Source organism: Ictidomys tridecemlineatus, chromosome 3 (assembly GCF_052094955.1).
Source record: "Ictidomys tridecemlineatus isolate mIctTri1 chromosome 3, mIctTri1.hap1, whole genome shotgun sequence".
Taxonomy (NCBI): Eukaryota; Metazoa; Chordata; class Mammalia; order Rodentia; family Sciuridae; genus Ictidomys; species Ictidomys tridecemlineatus.
Genome location: NC_135479.1, coordinates 7,999,501 through 8,019,996, shown reverse-complemented (window position 1 = coordinate 8,019,996; position 20,496 = coordinate 7,999,501). Strand labels below are relative to the sequence as shown.

The 20,496-nt window shown below is 54.9% G+C and overlaps 1 protein-coding gene across 12 annotated transcripts in view; it reads right to left on the bottom strand.

Annotated features, from left to right (window-relative positions):
- Window positions 1-20,496, bottom strand: part of Slc39a11 (solute carrier family 39 member 11) — a 392,410-nt gene that overhangs the window by 49,517 nt on the left and 322,397 nt on the right. For all 12 annotated transcript variants that reach the window (XM_078041769.1, XM_078041772.1, XM_078041773.1 and 9 more), the window contains one exon: window positions 10,893-10,962. In XM_078041769.1, coding sequence (XP_077897895.1) covers window positions 10,893-10,962 — 70 coding nt within the window. The remainder of the gene's footprint in view (window positions 1-10,892; window positions 10,963-20,496) is intronic.

Here is a 20,496-nt window from a genome sequence, read left to right as displayed (position 1 = left end):
GCCTAAACCTTGCAGGATACAGAAGGTGGCACGTCACTCTTTACATACTTGGGGGAGACACTTTTTTATTTTTCCACGAAGACTGAGAGGCTTAGAACTGCAGATATACTCCACCCCCCTCCCAGTTTTCACGGAAACTGAGGCATGGGTAGGAAGAGGCAACGAGTGGCGCATTATCAGGTACTAGGCAGAGTCCTACTGATTTCATCAGGTGCTAGGCAGAGTCCTCACTACTTAACCCATAGTACTGGGGGGGGCAGAGTACTGAAGCAAGCACCACTCTTATACTGTCTGAAGGCTTGATGCTTTCTCCAACCTTCAAAGGAAAACCATCCTTTAGAGTGAGACACACCCCCTCGTCCTTATTGCAGGAATGAATGACAAGTCAGTGGACTCTCCAGCAAGGCCACACCCAAACACAGCAGATGGCCACCCTCGACTTGGATTTTCTGAGCTACAGGAGAAAACACAGTGTGGGGAGCCCCAACTCCACAACCTCCAAACATCCATTTGATTTTTCTTTCTGCCATTTGGGGGAGGGAGGCGACACATGCAGTGAAGGACGCAGGCCAGAAGACTCTGCTGGACACAGAGATAGAGTCAGGTGGGGAAGGAACAGGGTTTTTTTTTGGGGGGGGGTGTTGAACTCAGGGCTCTTGACCACTGAGCCACATCCTCAGACATATTTTTGCACTTTATTTAGAGGCAGGGTCTCACTGAGTTGCTTAGTTCCTTGCTTTTGCTAAGGTTTCCTTTGAACTAACTCACAATCCTCCTGCCTCGGCCTCCTGAGCCACTGGGATTTCAGGTGTGTGCCACCACGCCTAGCCTGAATCACAGGTAATAGGAAACCAGGTCTCTCACCCATGTGTCCATCTTTCCTCCCATTCCATGCGGAGGCCTATGAGCACAAAGGGCATAGTTTTCAGGCAAAAGACCATTAAGTTCCGGATTCTCCTCCGCACGGGCTGGAGAGTCAGCAGGTTTCTGGACAACAATGCAATTGCATTCATCTGCAGAGACCTGGGGATGTGGAGGATAAAGCCCCCGAGGGGTGGCTCCTGTCCCCATGAGGACAGCCCAGTCAGAGAAAAACCATGGAATTGTACCTTATGCTGACAAGGTATTGGACACAGTCACACTTTTTTGTCTGTAAAACGTTGCTCTTGCTGAGAACTCAAAAAAGCACCATCATAAAAAGCCCCGGGAAGAGGCTGTGGAGAGAGTGGCAGAGGAGGTGGGAAATGCAGGGGCTTGGGCATGGGCTCTGGAGACGGCCCAACACCGTGTGCTGGTCGCTGTTCACCCTCCAGCCCCCAGCCCCACCGTGATGCTTTTACTCAACCAAGTGTTGCAAACTTTTATATGCACAGAGCGGTCAGTTCCCCCGCTTGCTTAAAGACTTCAGGATTCACCCCAAAGGTGGGAGAAGACCCTCCTCAGGTTCAAGAGGGGTGAGGGAAGACAGGGCAGAAAGCAGCAGCCGGGAGCCATCCTTGGAGGGGAGGCTGGGAGGAGGCCCCCTGCAGGTCCCTTCCAGCCTCTGAAATGTTAGCAGGGCCACCTAGAGTCAGAGCAGCCCCAGGGCAGAGGAGATTCCCAGAACTCCGGAACCAGCTGTGGGACTCCCCTCGTCCTGGCCACTGAGTTCCCAGCTCTGGGGGCCTGGGTCTCTTCACCCTGGCTAGAGCAGGGGCTTCCTGCCCGGTGCAGAGGTGGAGATGCTGGGCATATTGGTTCCATCCAGAATCTTGTTTAATAAGCTTCAACTGCTTTGAAAAAGCACTTAAGAGTAAGGCTGTCTTTGAAGACCACGTGCAGCCCGTCCACCTAAAGCTTTCCAGTGTATTTCACAGTTGCAACGGCTAAAAGAGTATCCTTAGTTGTCTTTCTTCACAAAGATAAATCCCATGTTTAGAAGAACTCGGGACTGGATGGGTGGACAGATGGGCAGAGGGATGAGTGACCCGAGACTGTCCATGGGAAACCGTGGAGTCCTGGCTGGCTCTGCCCACGTGTCCTGCAGGCTTTTCTAGAACACTTTCTTCACTCCCAAGACCGATGTAATAAATAACATTATTTTAACAACAAAAAAATTGCTAGAAAAGTAAATGTGTTAAACACCACACACACACACACCCCACGCCCCGCCGCAAGTGACAAACAGAAAGATCTCTGTACAAGCCGAACACTGACTCCCCAGCCATGCACTCAAGTGCCTTCTCCCGTTCCTATGGCTCCTCTCCAGCGAGCCCTGAGGTGGGACTGCCACATGGTGGCGCTGTCTGCCAGCCACTGTCAAATCCCACCAGAGGACTGGAAAGGAAAGCGTGGGGACAGGGCAGCCAGGAGGTCCTCTAGAACCCCAGGGGGCGGCGTGACAGGCTCAAGAGCAGGGCTGGTCCACAGGGAGCAGGACTGACAGCCGGTGTGCAGGTGCAGGCTAGGAGCTGGGAGAGGTGAGTGGAGGGCAGGCGGGCGCTGCTCTGCAGGACAGGCTGGGGCAGCTGCAGGAAGGCATTTCCCACCCAGCGCCTCCTGCTGGGTGCCCACCCCTCAGGTGAGACCCATTCAAAGGGCAGGAGGAGGGCGAGAGCAGCAACCTGCAAGAAGGGAGGGTCTCCCTGGGAGGCTTGGTCCTGCGGCAGGTCTGGGGTGTCACAAGCCCTCGTGGGTGCCAGGTGGGAGGCAGCGATGCAGGTTGTTGTGAAGATACTTCAGAAACCGATAGTCTGAAAGGTGCATTTGAGCTGAGACTTCTCCTCCCCACAGCAAAGTGGCCTCGTAACTTTTCTGATGCTTTGTTTTAGTACCGGTACTTTTACCACTGAGCGACACCCCCAGCCCTTTTTAGTTTTTCTTTTGAGGCAGGATCTCACTATATTGCTGAGGCTGGTCTCAAACTTGTTTTCCTCCTACTTCAGCCTCCTAAGCAACTTGGATTACCAGCATGCACCACTGCACCTGGCCTTATTAACCTCTTCACACAGAACTGGCAGCCATGTCTTCAAGAGTCTACTGGAAAGAAAGCAGGGGACCACCTGGAGAGACAGTCGCACATCTATGACTTATCTACACATTTTAGATTCATCAACTGGCTAATGTTGATTAATGGTCAGGGAAATATGTCTCTCGCCATTTTTGTATCTAAATAAATGGTGGCCTAGTTGACTAATGGCTGCCATCTTAAGTGACTGGTAATATACCAACATAGGTACGCTGCTAGCCAGGGAACACAATCTGATTTATGATCTTTACTCTTTGATCTGGGAAGGAGACATACACTTTAAAATTGGTTTCGATGTCTCCATGCGTAATTTAATGAGAGCTATTAACTCTAACTGCAGGCCCATCGGCCAGGCATCCTCTCCTGAGCGTGTGGGCGTGGGGAAGCCTCGGCCTGCTGGGACGCCTGCAGGACGCGTCCAGCCACGTCTTGGGGATGTGCTTCGTGAGTCTCCCACCAACAGGACAAAGGCTGCAGCCTGCCACCTCTGCTGTGCACCTGCCAGTCAAGGTGTGCTCAGGACACGACTCCTGAGCCAAAGCTTCAAACAGGGAGTGTGTGTGTGAAGCAGGAAGTTCAGACATAAATCACCCTGCTGCATTGAACTACGTCCACCATGAAGGGAGAGCTGAGGACACAGCGGAGGGGGTCCCCACTGCTCAGGCCAGAGAACATGTTCTTTGGAGACATGATAATTGAGAAAGGAAAACCTGGCTAAGCACCAAGAACACAGGGAGGGTCTGAAGAATTTGTGGTTGGAACCCAAAGAAATTGCTTTGGGACCAGATCAGAAAGAAAGAAAAATACTCCTTCCCTTGGGCTACAGGCTGCCCCCGGTGGGCTGAGTCTTGGTGATTCAGGGGACACCTCACAAAGGCAGACCCAGCAAGGACAGGGCAGGGCCCTGAGGCTCCGTGAAGCGGAGGAAGGCTGGCTTTGGACAGCAGGTGGCAGCAGCCACATGCTGCCCGGCCTCAGGAGCCTCCAATCTTGAGGAACAGAGAAAAGCTCCTCAGTGGCTCTGTGGAACGTCACTCTCTGCTGTGCTCTCCTCTCACGACGGCCATGATGTCACGGGTGAGCAACGAGAACTTCTGTACTTCAAGATGAACCACCAACAGGGCCTGGGCAAGAGGCCCCAGGAAGGAGTTGACCTCTGAGCCTTGGCTGCGCGTCTGGCCTAAGACACTGGACAGTGTCCATTAAATTCAGAGTGTACGGACGTCTGTACAGGGTCAGACAGCAAGGACGGCCAGGTTTGGGGCCTTCAGATTCCTGTGGCAATGACTTAGCCCAGCGTGAGCAAACCGAGGTGCCTGTGTTTCAATAAAACTTTATTTACAGAGGAAAAGAGCGGGCCAAGTTTGGCCCACGGACTGTAGTTTGCTGAGCCTGCACTGAAGGAGCAGACCCCTCTGTGTGGCTCAGAGGGCTGCGTCCTCAGGTACAGGTGCTCCCCGACTTAGTTTGTGTAAGTCAAAAGCACCCTAAGACAGAGGGGACGTTCTATGCCTCAGTCACGTCCTGGCTGTCACCACCATGCACCATGGTCACCGGCGGTGTCCCCTTGTGACTGGCTGGAGCTGCGGCTGCTGTCACTGCCTGGCATCCTGAGGGAGGGCTGGGCCACATCAGCTCAGGAATAGGTCCAAACTCGAGGTGCAGTTTCTCCCGAATGCTTTTGTGCCATTGCGAAGCCCAGAAGTCGTAAGCGGAACCATCCGTCCTAAGTTAGGGGCCATCCCTCTACTGGGTGGGGAAACTCTCCCCTCCCAGCCCTTCCCATCAGGGCCACAGCACTGACCTACGTCTCTTTGTCACTCAAACTTGATCCTCCCTCCCCCACACAACAGAATCGGGGGACACTGCTGTCTGTGGGGTCCGCACTTAAAAGCTCCTCCTCTGGCCGGCCCCCACCACCGGCGACACCCTATCTTCTTTGCAGCTGCTGAAACTCAGTTTTGTGAGTCTGGGAACAAATTGTTCCGTGGCTGAATTCGTCACCCTGGTCCCCCCCACCACCACCACCACTGCCCCATCATTCCATGTCAGCTCCCCGGGTTGTCCTTGCCTGCATCAGAGTGGCCAGTCGTCAGCCTCTTGCTGAGTGCCACGCTTGTGCGTTAGTCTGAACGGGACTCACACCTTCCCTCCCACCGAGCACCAGGGAATTCTCTCAGCCACATCCACCCCCAGGCTTAAGGGTGCCTTGGGGCCCGCCTCAGTGTTTGCTCCCAGTGTCACCTGCCCTTATCAGCTCTGCTGTCCCAGCCTAGCCGGAGGGAGCACACACCACGTTCTGTAGAGCGCCCCTGAGAAGTGCCGACGCTCCCCCTTTCCCACCAGTGCCCTGGGTCATCTGGTCCGCTTCACTCCTTTGGGGTTTAACCGCCCCCCAGCAAGTTCTTCTGGCCACCTTTTGTGTTACTGGTTTACAGTTCTGTCACACTGAGGTCAGACAATGTGGTCTGGATGATATCCACTGGGGTGGGGATCCTTCCTCTGTGGACCGGCACCGTAAGTTTTGGGAAATATGCAGCAGGTGTGCGTTAGTAGAATGTGTTCTCTACCTCCTGGGTTGGGGTTCAGAGAGCGGGTCACATCCACTGGGTACATCTTATTCACCTTTTCTGTGTGTTACCTACACGTATCAGAGGGGCTTTGGGCTTCCTCCTGCAGTGTGGACCCTTTTCCTCTGGATAGCTTGAGCTCACGTTGCCAGGTGATGGACATGAGGCTCCTGTCCTTCTCGTCGAGGGCTAGCCTTCACTCCTCTGTGGCTGCCTGCCTTAAGGCCACCCTGTCTGTACTAACACGTAGCATCTGCTCTTTTCTGATCGCTTTATTTTCAAGCTTCCCATGTCACGTTTCAGTGGAATACACATAACCGAAATTTAAAAACCCAAACTCATGTCTTTTTAAAGATGAGTCCAAACATGTGATGATTGAGTTACTGTTTTTGTGTTTCTCTTCCATTCATTCATTCCTCCTTTCTCTCTTCATGCTATTCCTCCCCCTTTCTTATTAGCATACTTATAAACAGCTTTTCCCTTTCCTCCTGACGTATCTTCTACATAGATCGTGTGGAAAAGGTTTGAGTTGTCGACTTGAATGTCTGCATTTGCTCTCAGTGACAGATTCAACATGGCCTAGACTAGGGGCAGGTGACGGACAGCACAGAGGTCCTCTGCCTCTTTCTGGGAATACACTTGTACTGGGGACACCTGAGTCTACTTTGAAACTTCCATGACAGTGTCGCATGGTTGTGACCGAGGTCACCTGGCTCCCAAGTCATCTGGGACCATAAGAGAAATCCGGCCATCTTCCACCCTAGAACGGCAGTCACTTTCCTGTGGCACTCTGGAGACAGCAGTCCCTGGTCTCTTGCTAGAGCTAAGTCTGGGGTCTACTTATTATTTCTGTGCAGAGAATCCGTCTCCCTCTGCAGTTTCTCCTGGTTGATGGGCTCCAAAGGTGAGCACATCTACATGACGGTTTGACAGCGTTCAGGGTGTGCCATTTCAGTGTTTTTCCATTTCTGAAAAGTTCTCATCCAATTCTTTTTGCTATTACTGCTGCATTTCTTGATTTCTCCTTTGGTGATTCCTACTAGAACATATGAAAATTTTCATTCTACCTTTTAATTTATCATTCATAGTTCCATCATCTCCATTACGCCACATGCCGAGTGATTCCCTCAGATTCAATCATCCACTTCATTAAATCTACTTTCAGTTGCATCTCATCAGTTAACTATTCTAAGTTTTCATTTTAATGTCTATACTTTTCATTTTAAACTGTTCTATTTGGATTGTCTTTTAAATCTGTTCTCTTGGAAAGCTATCCTATTTTATTGTAATAATTTCCATCCCTTATTAAATACTAAAAAGCCTTCTCATTTTTGTAGCTTTATATAGTTTTTTAAAAAATAAACTTTGCTTTAGATTGGTTTTAGTTATATAGAAAAGCTCAAAGTTAATATAAACTGTTTCTATAGGTCTTGGGCCTAGTTCTCTTTTTTAAAAAGAAATATTTATTTTACTGGTGGTTCCCCATTGTTAACCTCTTACAGTGATATGTTTATTCCAATCGAGAAACTTATACAGGCACATTACTGTACTTCACAGTGAATTCAGATTTCACCAGTTTTCCCCTAACATCCTTTTCTGTGCCCGGATCCCATCTAGGACAGCCCCTTGCATTTAGTGTCCTAAGCCTCCTCTGCACTGTCACTTTCTCAGACTCTGAAGAGTTTTCAGGTGGCAGGTCAGGTATTTTGTCCCTCCACTTGGGTGTGTCTGATGTTTCTCATACAGTTTGATTATATATTCGGTTTTCTGGATGCCATCTTTCCTCAGTGGTAGTCTGTTGCCTATGATTTGTCCCTGTTTCATCTTTATTTTTGTGTGATCTTATCTTTACTTGGGAATTGCTCTCTTTACCCCCAGGTGTCTGGTGAGCTTGGAGGGTCCCTTGGAAGAGGCTTTAGGTTTGTTCTTACAAAACCCTGAAGATTGTTTAATTATCCTAGACCCAGTTTTTATGTTGAATCCTGGGTTTGTGTTCTCGGGGACAAGATCAGGTATATAAATTTGTACCCTGTGTGATGCAGTCACGGGTCTGGGCAGTTGCACATGATCTACTGTATCTGGTACCCTGTCTCTCCATCCAAGATCCTGGAGAGGCCGAGTTCCACGTGCACGTTCCTGGCCAGTGGGTGCAGCTCAGTTGACAGACAGTGCCTGCGAGCCATGGTCTCTGTGCCAGGATGCTTCCATGCCCTGACCTCCACGGGCAAGGCTGGCCTCCATCCACCCGGACCCAAGGGGAGCACTCTGCCTTCTGTTCCTCCCTTTATGGCTGGCAGGTGGCATTTCTTTCTCCTTCTTGGTCCAGGGTATGCAGGAGCCAGGTTTGCTCCTCGGTTTACTTGTAAAGGGACATCAATGTCAGTTGAATTCACCACATTACTAGAAGTACTAGGGACAAATTTTAAGCTTCTTAGCAGAGCTATGGCCTCCAAATCATGTTTTCTGTAGTGACTGAGCACAACACGGGGCATGCGGCAGCACTCACTCAACAGTAAATGAAGGAATGAACGAGTGGGGACCAAGAGGCCAAGCACCTGCAGCCTTAGGGAGACCTTCAACAAAGCCCCGACTGGGTCCTGGAGACTGGGAGCAGACAGCGAGCGGGGGCAGCGTCCTTCTACCAGTGCCCCAAGTCCTGGCAGCCCTGCCTCGTGCTGCCCTGCTCCCCCGGTCGATCATGACTCCTTGCTGGCTCCCCTAATGGAGCTGTCCGTGACTTTGATCACCTGACAGTGTGACTGCCTTCCCCTACTCCAGGAGGAGTCAACCGAGAACCTAGGAGGGACTTGAAACCACGCATGCAGCCAAAGTTCATGGTGGAGCTGCAGATGGTGTTCTAGGGCAAGACGCTGCCTCCACTTGGGGATACCACCGGGGCCCTCCGCAGCTCTGCAGAGCTCGCCTCTCAGACCCCACACATGGTCACTGGCTGTAAAGCCCCAGTGTAATGGGAAACCAGGGAGCCGCATCGCTCAGGCTCTCAGTAGGAACAGGCAGAGCATGGGCCCCACCACCCCCTGGGCTGGGCACCCGGGCCTATGGGGCCGAAGGGCCTCCATCCAGCCCACAATCCTTCCAGGGCCTCTCCTCTCAGCTGCCCAAGCAGGAAGTTCTCCCTAGCTGCTGCTCTGCTGCCCTGCTGCCCTCCGTCCCTCACCTCCCACGGAGCCAGTGTTAGCATGAGCTGAAGGCTAACAGGAGTGCTAACAAGCCTTGCCTGGGGACTGCCCTGCCTGTCACCCACGAGTAAGGTCACAGACGTTCAGAAGGGAAGGCACCGAGTCCACACTACAGGTGGGGTCCTAAGTGGAGGGTGCCTGAAGGAGCAGGGTCTGCGAGGGAGAGGCTCTTCCCTTCCCCGTCTGCAGCCTTCACTGCAGGGAGCCCCTCCCCACTCTGGAGGGTACAGTGACAGCACTGGCAGAATGGCTCCAGCAGGCCTGTCCCCCCGGCTGTCATGCGGGTGGATGGGGGCTTCTTGGGCCTGATGCTCCTGAGCGGAGGGTCTTTGTGGCTGGAAACGTCCAGGCCTGCTGCCTCGGCCCCAGCCCAGGTGGAGGACGGGCTGGGGCTTACGTAACTCCCAGAGTGTGTCTGGGGGGAGGGAGGAAGTGGGACGGAAGTGTTTTCACTCCAGTTCCTTCAGAAATATTCATCAAGATTAGCAGAAAGTGCAGGTGACAGACAGAGGGATATTGGAGTTGACGTCGAGATGTCATGGGGGACATGGTGCCACCAGAAAGGCCTGTGAGTGCAATGCCCGAGGCACGGCTGTCACTTGCGGGCACAGGCCTTGTGTGGCGTGTGCCATTTCCTGTGCTCAGGAAGGACCTGGCCTTTGAGAGCTTATAAGGTCAGCCCCTGGGGGCTCCTCACCCGCTGCCCGACTCCGAAACTTGTCCTGGTCTAATGAAGTCGAGATCAAAAGGCTGTGCCACAGGCCAAGCGCCCCGCGCCCCCTCCCGAGCCCCGAGCTCTCAGAGCAGTCCGCGGGTGCTCCGAGTCATAATTAGCCTTGTTTTCGGTGACATTTCTAACGTTCTAAAGGCCCTTCCCTCCCCACCCACCACCTCATTTGATTTGGATAATCGGCATCGTTTTCAGGATGAAGCAGATCGGGAGTGAGGAGCGGCCGCCCCAGGGAGGAGGGAGACCAGGCCCCCCTGGACCAGGGACACGGAGCCGCTCCTTGGGGTGGGGGCACAATGTTGGGGGCTGTGCCAGTCTGAAGGCGTGGATGGAGCCTCTGAAGTGAATGACGTTTTTAAGCGACGGTCAGTTTCGAGGGGGTCTGTCGAACGTGCACGTACACCTGAAGCTCACCTGTCACTGTGCCCAGAGTTCACCCAACCGACCCCACTCATTGTCCCCACTCATCGAGACTGTTTCTTCGTGCCCTGAGGGCCACGGAACCTGCAGCTCCTTGGTGGAGCTCCCCTGCCTGGCCTCTGAGGGACCCCCGTGGTCCCACGGATGTGACCTTGTGAAGTCCCTGCTTAATTCAGGGGCCGTGGAGGAGGAGAAGCGGTTACAGGGCTGGCGGCCATCTATGGAGGTGGGAAAACGAGACGTCGAGGTGACAGGAGCTTTGGCTCAGTCGTCGGGGTGCACGGTGGTGACAGGGAACCCTGGAGGGGGAGGTGCCACCCAGCAGTAGACGGAGACGGTCAACCAGCCATGGAAATGCTCGGTGTGGGGACCGGGCAGCACCCTGGGGAGGGAGTGGACCCACAGGAGTAAGGAGAGGAGTCTCTGCGGGAGGTGGACGTGGGTGTCACCAGCAAACAGACAGAAAACTAGGCCCGGGAACGCGAAGGCCGTCCAGGGAGCGCAGGAAACCAAGAGGAAGGAGGTCCAGAGACAGATCCCGGGTCCCGGCAGGTGAGAGGGGTCAGAGGGCGAGGCACAGCTGCGCACCTTCCTGAGGCAGGTCTAAGGGGGCCGGGGAGAGCTCAGTGAGGAGGGAGGAAGGGAGGGCTCAGGAAACGGGGCCACTGTGACCATCGACCGCTGTCCCTGCCACCCCGGGTCTCAGCACGTGCAACATGTCTACAGAACCGCCTGCAGCCAGAACCGCTTTCTAGCTGCAAAACGTCACCCACTAGAGAGCCAGGGGCACAGACCTGCTTCTCTGAGGACCTCTGACAGGTGGGACCTCGGCCGGCCTGTCCCAGCCCCACGTGCTGGGGGGCAGGGGCGCATCTCCATCGCGGCCAGGCAGCTCACCTGGGTGACACGCACCTCCTTAGCACCTCGTGTGCAGGACCTGCCCTGGGCTCCTGGCGCTGACTTACCTGGCGCTCTCAAAGGTGGCAGATGCCGTCTTTTCTACAGCCCCAAATCCAACTCCAACAGCAAGGCCCTCTGAAAGGAACACACAGAAGAAGACACGGCCGGTTAAGAATGATTTTCTGATCAGGAACGTCGCCATCACCACTGCCGGGTCAGACTGGGGCATAAACCAAGGTCTCACCAACAGTGTGGGTGGAGGTGGGGGCAAACCGGCCTGGTTTTGCATGGCCTGCCAACTAAAGATGATTTAACATTTTTAAAATTGTTTTAAAAAAATCAAATAGTATTTCATGACATGTGATGATTCCATGCCATGATGATTTTAGTATCTATAAATTAAGTTTTAATATCTCACAGCCAGGCTCATTAGTTGATGAATTAACTTCAGAATTCATACTACTAAGCAGAGCTGAGTAGCTGTGACAGACACCAAATGTCCTGAAAACCTAAACAGTTTATGATCTGGCCCTTCAACAGAGTGTGATGACAACCTGAACATGTGGGGCTTCTGCTTATGAGCTCATGTGACAAAAAGTCTAAGAGTCTCATGAGAGCCCAAGGACATCATTGGAGACAAATTAGGTCCACATAGTTGCAAAATGACTGCGCCCCTCCAGGCACTTCACCTAAATCCCAGGCAGGAAGAAAGTCAAAAAGGCCAAAGATTTTCCTTATTGAGGCTTTGTCGCCTGACTGGGGAAGGAAAGCCTTTTCTGGCAGGCCTCCACTTAAGCCTCCTGGGGCAGAACAGAGACGCGTGCCCACTGTGAATGAGACTGGCCCCAGGCCCAGACACTCAGCCTCCGTGACAGGTTCATGGGGGTCCTGATCTCTGCTTGGGCTGGGACCACCCTTCCTCTCCGTGCGCCACCGGAATGAACTGGGGCCTCGTCAGGAGGGGTGGGAGGTGGCAGAAACACCGTCACCGGAATGTGCTTTGGGATGACTGTCTTCAAAGAGCATCCGGGCTCTCGAAGGCACCACCTTGTCTGGAGACAGCTGGGGTCAACTCCAGGCCCGTGGGCTCGTCCAGCCGGAAGCTGGAAGGCGGAGGCGGCGGTTCTCGAGCCGTGTCCAGTGGGGCTCATGGACTGGCCGAGCTCGCCCACCTGCCTCTGGCCCCGGGGAGGGACGTGGGGTGGAGAAGGGCCCCAGCCCAGCTGGGACCGTGGGAGGAGCAGTGCAGCCTGAGGCACCCACTCTGACACCCCTGGGGCAGTGCGTGGCTGCCCTCCACCCCCAGGGCCTGCCAGGCCCAGGCCCAGGCCTTCTCTTAAGGACCAGAGTCCTGGAGATTGAGCCCAGGGGTCTTAACCCCAAGCCACACCCCCAGCCCTATTTATTCTGAGACAGGGTCTGGCTAAGTTTCTCAGGGCCTTGCTAAGTTGCTGAGGCTGGCCTTGAACTTGTGATCCTCCTGCCTCAGCCTCCTGAGCCACTGGGACTTCAGGTGTACGGCACCACTGTACCCAGAAGAGGGGACTTTCTGATGAGGAGGGAGGAGGGCAAAGCCTCCCGAGTGAGAGGGGCTTTTGGAGATTCAGTGTCTCCTTGACCGTTTCTGTCCTTGTGTCCTCTTCAGCTGGAGTGGCCTAGGACACCTGGAGGCGCAGGGGACAGGAAGGCTGCTTCCGACTGTTCCAGGTTAAGGAGATAAAGCCCCCTGGGGCCCAGACTGGGGCCAAAGGCCCTGCCAAGGTGGCAAGGGCTCTTCTCGGCCTCGTCTTGACCTTTGTGCCCCATCTCCCGGGGCCTTATGGGGTGACCACAGGCGGCCTAGCCGCTGGTTGAGAATCTGGAACTCTTGACTCCCCACCCGATGGCTTCCCAGGTTTCTTACAGCCGCCAACCCTGGGACGCAGAGTTCCAGGGCTGTAAAAGCGGTGGGCACCCCTGGGACCGGCTGGTGTGACATTCACAGTCACGTGATGGGCAGGGGCTTGTTTCTGAAGCCACAAGGCATCGGGGTTCCTGGACCCGTCCCAGCATACGTGGAGCACGTGACAGCAGCCCAGAGAGGGCCGAGACCCGCTCGGCCACCCCCGAGGCAGGAGGAAGCCAGCCAGGTCAACATGGACCCAGCGACAGGCTCGGCCAAGCCGAGGGTTTAAATCAAATTCAGTTTAATTTATCTTTAAGGGACCTGAATGTCAACCCGTAATCACATCTGCCACCTGCTGAGCCCTCATTTGCCAATGTTTTCCTCTAGGGTGACGCTGGGTTCCAATCGGGTCTTGTTTTGAGATCACAGACGGCCGAGGGTTCTTGCCCTTGGGAATGGGGGGGGGGGTGTTGCGGCTTGGTGGCCTTTTGTGGGCCAGGCACCAGGTGGCACGCCTTACACATGAACTGCAGGCAGGAACTGTCACCTCCCGGCTCTGGAGCGGAGAGAAAGGTGCTGGGGAGCTGGCCCCAGAGCCAGGGGGTTCTGATTCTGGGGTCCCATCTCTTCCAGAAATTCTCAGAAAGGACACTACATAGAAGCCACGACCCGAGTGAGGTCTGGATACACTTTACTACTTCAAGATCTGCCTGGGGTTGGTGAAGCCGAATTTAGGGCAGGCCGGGGCAGCCGTCTGGGGGCTCGGCCGACTTCCCACTGATAGGGAACAGAAAGGCACGCGTGGCGGGAACATGAGATTAAGGGAACGATTCCGTAAACTGGGCCCACGAGCTTTTCTTTTTATAAAAAACCAACGTACCTGCCGCCTTGCCTGGCTTACGTGAGCAGGATACCTTACGTTCCTCAGCAAACTACCTGTTCTCTGCAAAGAACTGCAGGCCTGAAGTGCTGCTCAGACCACCACTGACGCCCTGAAGCAGGGCGGAGGGGAATCCTCGTGATTCACGCAGCCCACACAGATCCCACAACTAGGGAAACAAGGACAATTCCCCCTTAAACAGAAAATCTGTAAGGACAGGTTCTAGTCAGAACCACTCAGCACGGGCCAAAGTGACCGAGAGCTCTCATGCGCAGTGGGGACTTGAGAGTCTGAGGTCGTTCTGCTGTCCGTCAAAAGTCAAGGTGGGCCTGGGCAGGACCCCGTTTCCCTTTTCCTACCATTTAGTACTCATGCCTGCCACTCTGAGTGACGCGTCTGAGATCTTTCTGGTGTGATCGAGAAAGGACAGCCACGGCTGGAGCTCTGACACAGCGCCAGCGGGCAGGAGGCAGCCCCCTGGGTGCAGAGATGGCCACGCCCGTGGTCAGCAGGACACAGAGTTAGAGGAGCCTAGGTTTTGGCCTCATGACCTGCCTCCTCTGCTCAAAGGGCCCACTGTTTACAAACCTGCTGCTCTCCGCCTTGTTTTGCACCAACATGGCCAATGCCATGACCCACTCCCCAGGTAACAGAGGGTCTCTAGGTTCAAGATCTTCCCCAGGGAAGGTGTCAAAAGCCAGGGAGGGACTCAGCATTTCCTGACACCAAATGTGCATATCCCTCCTTTTGAGAAAATTTGCTATAAACAACAGCTGGTTGGCCTTTTGTTAAAGTTTTCCTGTAATTAGTCAATTTAATGTAAATGATAGTGTAGCCAGAGCAACAGAACCTAGGTTAATTAGCAGAATAACCCCAGGGAGTTGTTTAGCCTGCAGCCCAAGCACTTTGACACACAAATGCTCCCAACAGCTCCAGAAAGGATCTACTCAAAGTGACACAGCTGGGGAGGGAGCAGCCAGACCTGTCCCCGTTCTGTTCCCCTCCCCCAAAGGTCCTTTGGTTGCTCAGCAGAGATACAGAACACATCGACCCTCTGAGTGCACTGTAACCTGTGCCAGGCCAACATCAGGGGACGGGCCATACATCCACATTCTGTGATTGTGGGCACAGGGGCGCCTCCTCCTGCCTGTCCTCCACTGGCCCAGGGAAGGGAGCCTCCACCTGCTGCCTCTAAAGCCCAGGCTGACCTGGGAGGCGGCCACCCCAGGCTCCCCCTGGATGGAGCCAGGGCAGGAGGAGGAAGAGGTAAAGGGGGAAGAGGACACACGAGTCACCGAGCCCGGAGCTGGGAGTGGTACCTGGGAGCGATACCTGGGAGCCAAATGAATGAGGAGCTGAGACAAATTACGCACACGGGGTGGACATAAATTGCAGGCTGGAGGCGGACGCTGAAGAGCAACAGATGGGCAAGGACCCGCTGGGTGGAGGGTGGCAGAGATAAAATGCCGCCTGGCGCGCCTCCCCCAGGTGTTCCACCCAAAGTGCAAATGAGGAAGGTAATTAAGCCAAGAAGCCTCTGTGACTGGGACGTGGTTAATAAGCTGCTGCCCCTCCTCACAGCCACTGCCATTAGCTCTGGCAGAGAGAGGTGGCACCTGGATTGGCAGGTCCTTGTTGGCAGCAGGAGGGCGTCTCCAGGACCTACTGCCGGTGAGCATGGACGCAGCCCGTCCAGCCCTCTCACAGGGCTTAGGGGGGACACGCCTGCCTCCCGCCGCTGCACACCCCCGCACCTCCAGCTCTCCAGCACCTCCGTTATGGCAAAGAATGATGTCGAGACAGACCCAGGCTCAGATCCTGGTACCCAGGACAACGCTGCGCTTCCAGGGTGTCTGCTGAGTGAGAGGTGCCGGCCATGCCCAAGGCAGAGCTTTTCCCTGCTGGCATCCTGTTGTAGGAGGCGATCCTGGGCGTTGTAGGATGCCAGGCAGCATCCCTGCATTAACTCACTAGGCGCCAATAGCACTCCCTGCTCCGTTTGTGACGATTAAATGTGTCTCTAGAAACTGCCCACTGTCCTCTGGGGGTGGGGAGACCCACAATCACTAAGACTCAGAGCCACTAGCTAGAAACAGGGTTGGCCTTCCACCCACAATAGTTGTTCTCTTTTCCAAAAATTTAAGCAACTCCAGAACACTCTCACAGTTTTAGTAGGTGGTAGGAAAATACAGGTTTGCAAACAAGCATTTTCTCCTTCAGTGGAATGCTAACAAGCTCTTTGGTTAAAGGCATGGGGAGGAGCTGGCAGGTCTTTCTTGCCAGTCTCCGAAACACCAACATCCGTGCCATCTGGGCTTGGATGGATGTCCTAGCTCCTCTGGGCTGCTATAACAAAACATCATGACTGGGAGGCTTACAACAGAAATGTGTTTCTCACGGTCCTAGAGTTTGGGAAGCGAAAGATAGAGACGGTGCCCTGGTTATAGAAGGTGACTCCTTGCTGGGTCCCCACGTGGCAGGAATGGGGAAGGGGGCCTCTCTGCAGCTTCTAATCTCATCCACAGACACTCCATTCTCACCCCTAACCACCTCCCCACCGCCTCCTGACACCATCTCCTTGGGGGTGAACCTCAGCATATGACCCCTGTTGGAACACAAACATGCAGAGCACAGCACCTGGCGATCATGGGTGTTGATAACGGGGACAGGAGGGAAGGCCGTGCAGGACAGTTGGAGAAGCACAGCCATCTGGTTCGGCTGCCGCTGCTGGGGTGGACCAGCTCCCCCACAGCTGCACGCGACAGCCTTCTCTCCGGCCTGGCGATGCTCCTGGGAATGGGCCCAGCAGGAGTGGGGCTTTAAGACAGAACACACCTGTCCTGGGGGGTCAGACCGGGGCTGAAGTGTGTGGGCTGCCATTTCCCTTGATCTGGGCTCTAAAAGGCCTCACCGAAGCTCACCAATGCACTCCCTCGATGGCTCTCCCATCGGGGACTCCTGCGAGACTCGCGGCTGATTAAAAGCTCAGGGTCCCCCTCGTGTGGTGCTGCGAGGTCCCAGTCCTCTGTCCTGTGCCCGCACCAGTGTTGGCATACATGTTCATGGATGCCCCTAAATCCTCTGGTTTTGTGCTGTTCATGCCCCAGCTGGGCCTCTGGTTGAAGAGCTCATGATGTCAGTTCTGGAACTCGTGGCCAACAACAGCCTAGGAAATGTCAACAGAAAGGCCACACAGGAAACGAGGGCGCTGCTGACTTTTCCTGCTTGATTTAAAAACACGAAGATCCCGCAGAGGCTTAATACATACCCAACGCAGCTAACCACCGCCCACCACCACCACCACCACCACCAGACCCCAGGGGTGAGACATGACGTGAACTGGAAGGGCTTAGTCACTGCCATCTCCACTGGGGACAGAGTAAGAGACCATGATTGAAACTGCAGCCAGAGTTTCAAGGAAAAGGAATTATCCTGAGGGAGGATGGCTTTGAAACACCTGATTAACTCACTGGAGGAAGGACAAGCGCATCCTTCCCCGTGTAGGAAAGGCTCTCGGGGGAGGTGGGCTACTCTGCCTGGGAAGGACAGTGACAGGAAGAGAAGGTGGGTTAAGGATGGAGGAGGTGGCCTCACAAGGTCCCTACCAGCCAGATGATGCTTTAGCACTAAACACGGGCTCAGTGCTAGGAGTGAGTCCCGACAAAGCCTCGTTAGAAGATAGAAAAACAACCAGGCTGGGCATCTGTTGCAGGGGCCTGGGAACAAGGGATGTCCATCCCCAGTTGCATCAGGAGCTCCCCACAGTGCTGGGGGTCTTGCCTTTGACTGCTCCTCTGTTCCTGCCTGGGAACTGGCACGAGGCTTGGGGTGGGGCATGGGCAGGGTGCTAGGTAAGAGGGCAGGGTTGCATGGTACCATGGTAGGGGCTTCCTGGCTCCTGTGAGTTTACTGGGAGGATCCACAGGCCTGGCTGAGGCTCATCATGGTGCAGCCAGCCGAGCCTTCTGCAGAGCCCGTCTGCCTAGCGATGAGCTGATAACCCTCCTGGCCAGTCTCTGGCCCCAGATGTCTAGCAGGAAGGGAACCAGGAAGGCACAGGACTCTGATCAGATTACACGTTTATTAACCAGAATGTTCGTAGAACCAGCTGTGGAGCCTGGGGAAGGATGGACAAAGGGCGGATACGATGCTCTAAGGGCTAATTTTCTTGATTCCGTTTTCTAGTGTGCATAACTAGCCCTGCTATTCCTGCTGGACAAAGGTAAGTGTTGGGAGAGAGAGAGTTGATTTCCAGGAAAGCTGAATTTAACTCAAATTCTTATCCATAAAGATTATTATTATTATTATTATTATTATTATTATTATTATTTTGATACCAGGGATTGAACTGGGGCACTTAACCACTGAGCCACGTTCCCAGCCCTTTTTTTTTTTTTTTTTTAAAGGGTCTTACTAAGTTGCTGAGGCTGGCTTTGAACCCATGATCCTCCTGCCTCAGCCTCCCGAGCTGCTGGGGTTACAGGTGTGCTCCACCACGCCTGACATGAAGTTACACCTTAAAGTTGATTGAGATGCCGCTAGCTGGAGGTTCTCTAACATAAACCTCCCTATAATTACTATTTGCAAGTATGTCTTTCCAGCACATTCTACTGTCTCATGGTGGGCCCCACTTACACTGTGATGGACCCTGAAAATGTCACCCTCCTCTTCCTGCTTCTGCTGCCCACCAGGACTGAGTCCAGCTCCAGTAGAACATGGGAAAGGAGGCGTCTCATGTGTATGTAGAACAGAGACGGCCACATCTTAAAACAGGGAGGGAGTCCATGACACACCCACGTAAGGGAGTCAGTCCCAATTTGCTCTTGTTGGTAAGAACCAGACACACACGGGACCAGATCTCTGTGTTCCCAGGAGCACAAGGGCGAGAATCCTTCTGCTCCTACAGAAAGGACTGCCCTGTCCCACCACCCAGCCCTGCCCATGCCAGACTCTCACCTTGGGCCAAGTCCCTTCAAGGTGGGCCACGCGTGCCCACACCTGGGCTTGCCCTGGATCTATGGGAGTAAGGCTGCTGGCCCAGGTGTGAGCAGGCAGGGCACCATGATTCTGCACCCTGAGCCTGTCTGCCCCATGGAGCCCAGGGCCCTCCTTAGTGGTAGGGTCTAGGGACTGACCGGAAGCCAGGAGCAGGTCGAGTGAGTTCTGACTGGGGAACTGCAGAGGAGGAACCAGGGTGGAAATCACAGAAAACTCACGTTCCCCTCTGTCCTGCCAGCATGGGTTACGGTGAAATCTGTGTGCTCTGAGCGTCCTACCCAGGATGCGCTCCCAGGAACTCTCAGTGGTGGCTTTCAATCAACCCTGCCACAAAGACTCCTGACTTCGGAATCAGAGCCAGACCAAACACAGCACCACCATGTTCCTCTCCTCCCTTCCGAAGGCCCCGCCCTGGGGAGCCAAGGGCTGCTGGGTCTGTGGGCAGGGCTGTGTTCCGGGGAACCTGGTAAGTTAGCAACAACGCGCTTTGCGGGTTAGAGGGCGCTGGCGGCCTGACCCCCTCTGCAGATGCGAGGAGGCAGTGAGTAGCGAGGTCAGAATGGATTGCTGCTCCCCAGACAAGCATGCCCCGTGGTGAGTGGGTCTCAGGCAGCCCAGGCAGGTGGGCTCTCTGGTGTCTCTGAGGAGCTGGGGCTGCAGATGGAGGTCTTGCTAAGCACTGTGCCCAGCCCCGTCGATGGGTAAGCTCTCCCAGGCCCCGCCCGCACACCAAGGGCAGGAGGTCTCCGGCACTCGGATCCAGGCTCTGGGAGCCCAGCCTCTTCTCTGGGGCATGGAAAGGAAGCCTAGGAGCTCTTCTCCAAGGGAGGGCTGGGGGTGCCTAGGGCCACCACAAGCCAGAGAGCAGGCGAGTCTGCCCTCCACCTGCACCCCCTGGGGGCCAAGAGCCACTTAGGGAAACATCCTGCCCATAGGCTATTTTTTCAGCCCTAGGGACGGGAGTGGGACAGTGGCTGATCCTCTCTTCCTCCCCTGATTTCAGTGCTGCAGGCTGGGTCCCCGGCTGGACAGGCAGCCTCGCCAGGTGACTTGGTCACACGTGCAGGTGTGCACGGTGGTGGCCCTGGCCTCCCCTTACCCCCCGTTTCTGTAATTCTCTTGGTCGTGAGCACCTAGAGAAAATGGGAAGAAAGGTTTTTTTTCTTAACCTCTTTAGAGGACTGTGAACCAGATTAGACGCTGGCAGCTCTTCCAGGGTGATGAATCACCCAGGGTGCAGGCTCATTTATCACTCTGTGTGTTTGACTCCCACCAAAGCAGGTCTAGAATCCGGGCAGGAAGGATTCTGAGGCCTCAGACCCCTCTTCTCTGCGGCTACGCCGAGGGCAGGCAGCACCCCACGACGTGGGTGTCGGGTGGGGGCTCCCCCTTGCCCCAGCAGGTCAGCAGGAAGACAGGAGCGGCCTGCCTTCTCCAGCCTACTCCAGCAAGTGGGGTGCCCGGAGGTAGGTGGCGGCCTGCCACTCCTCAGGGTGTCCCCAGGGGGCCGTGGCCACGCTGCTCACGCCAAGGGGAGTCTGAGACACTCCCCACTGGCGTCACTCAGGCTGGAGAGAGAACTGACAGGCACAGAAAGGAGGGAGATGGCCCTGATGTGTTCACAGGGTGGAGACAGAGGACAGCTCTCTGGGCAGCTCCAAACGCCCAGCCGACAGGAAGGAGAGGTGCAAACTCGGAAGGCCGGGCGTCCTGCTCAAGCCTGTGAGCTCTGAGCAGCCTCGGGGTGCACCGTGTGCACCATTTAATTCAGTCCTCTCAACAGCCCTGGGACACGGCTCTGGGTCAGCCCTGTGGGGGACAGGGGCCTGGTCCCCGCACCCTGCCTGCCACCCTCCCTGGGGACCTCGCCTGCTCAGACCCTCCCCAGCACTGTCACCACCTCCAG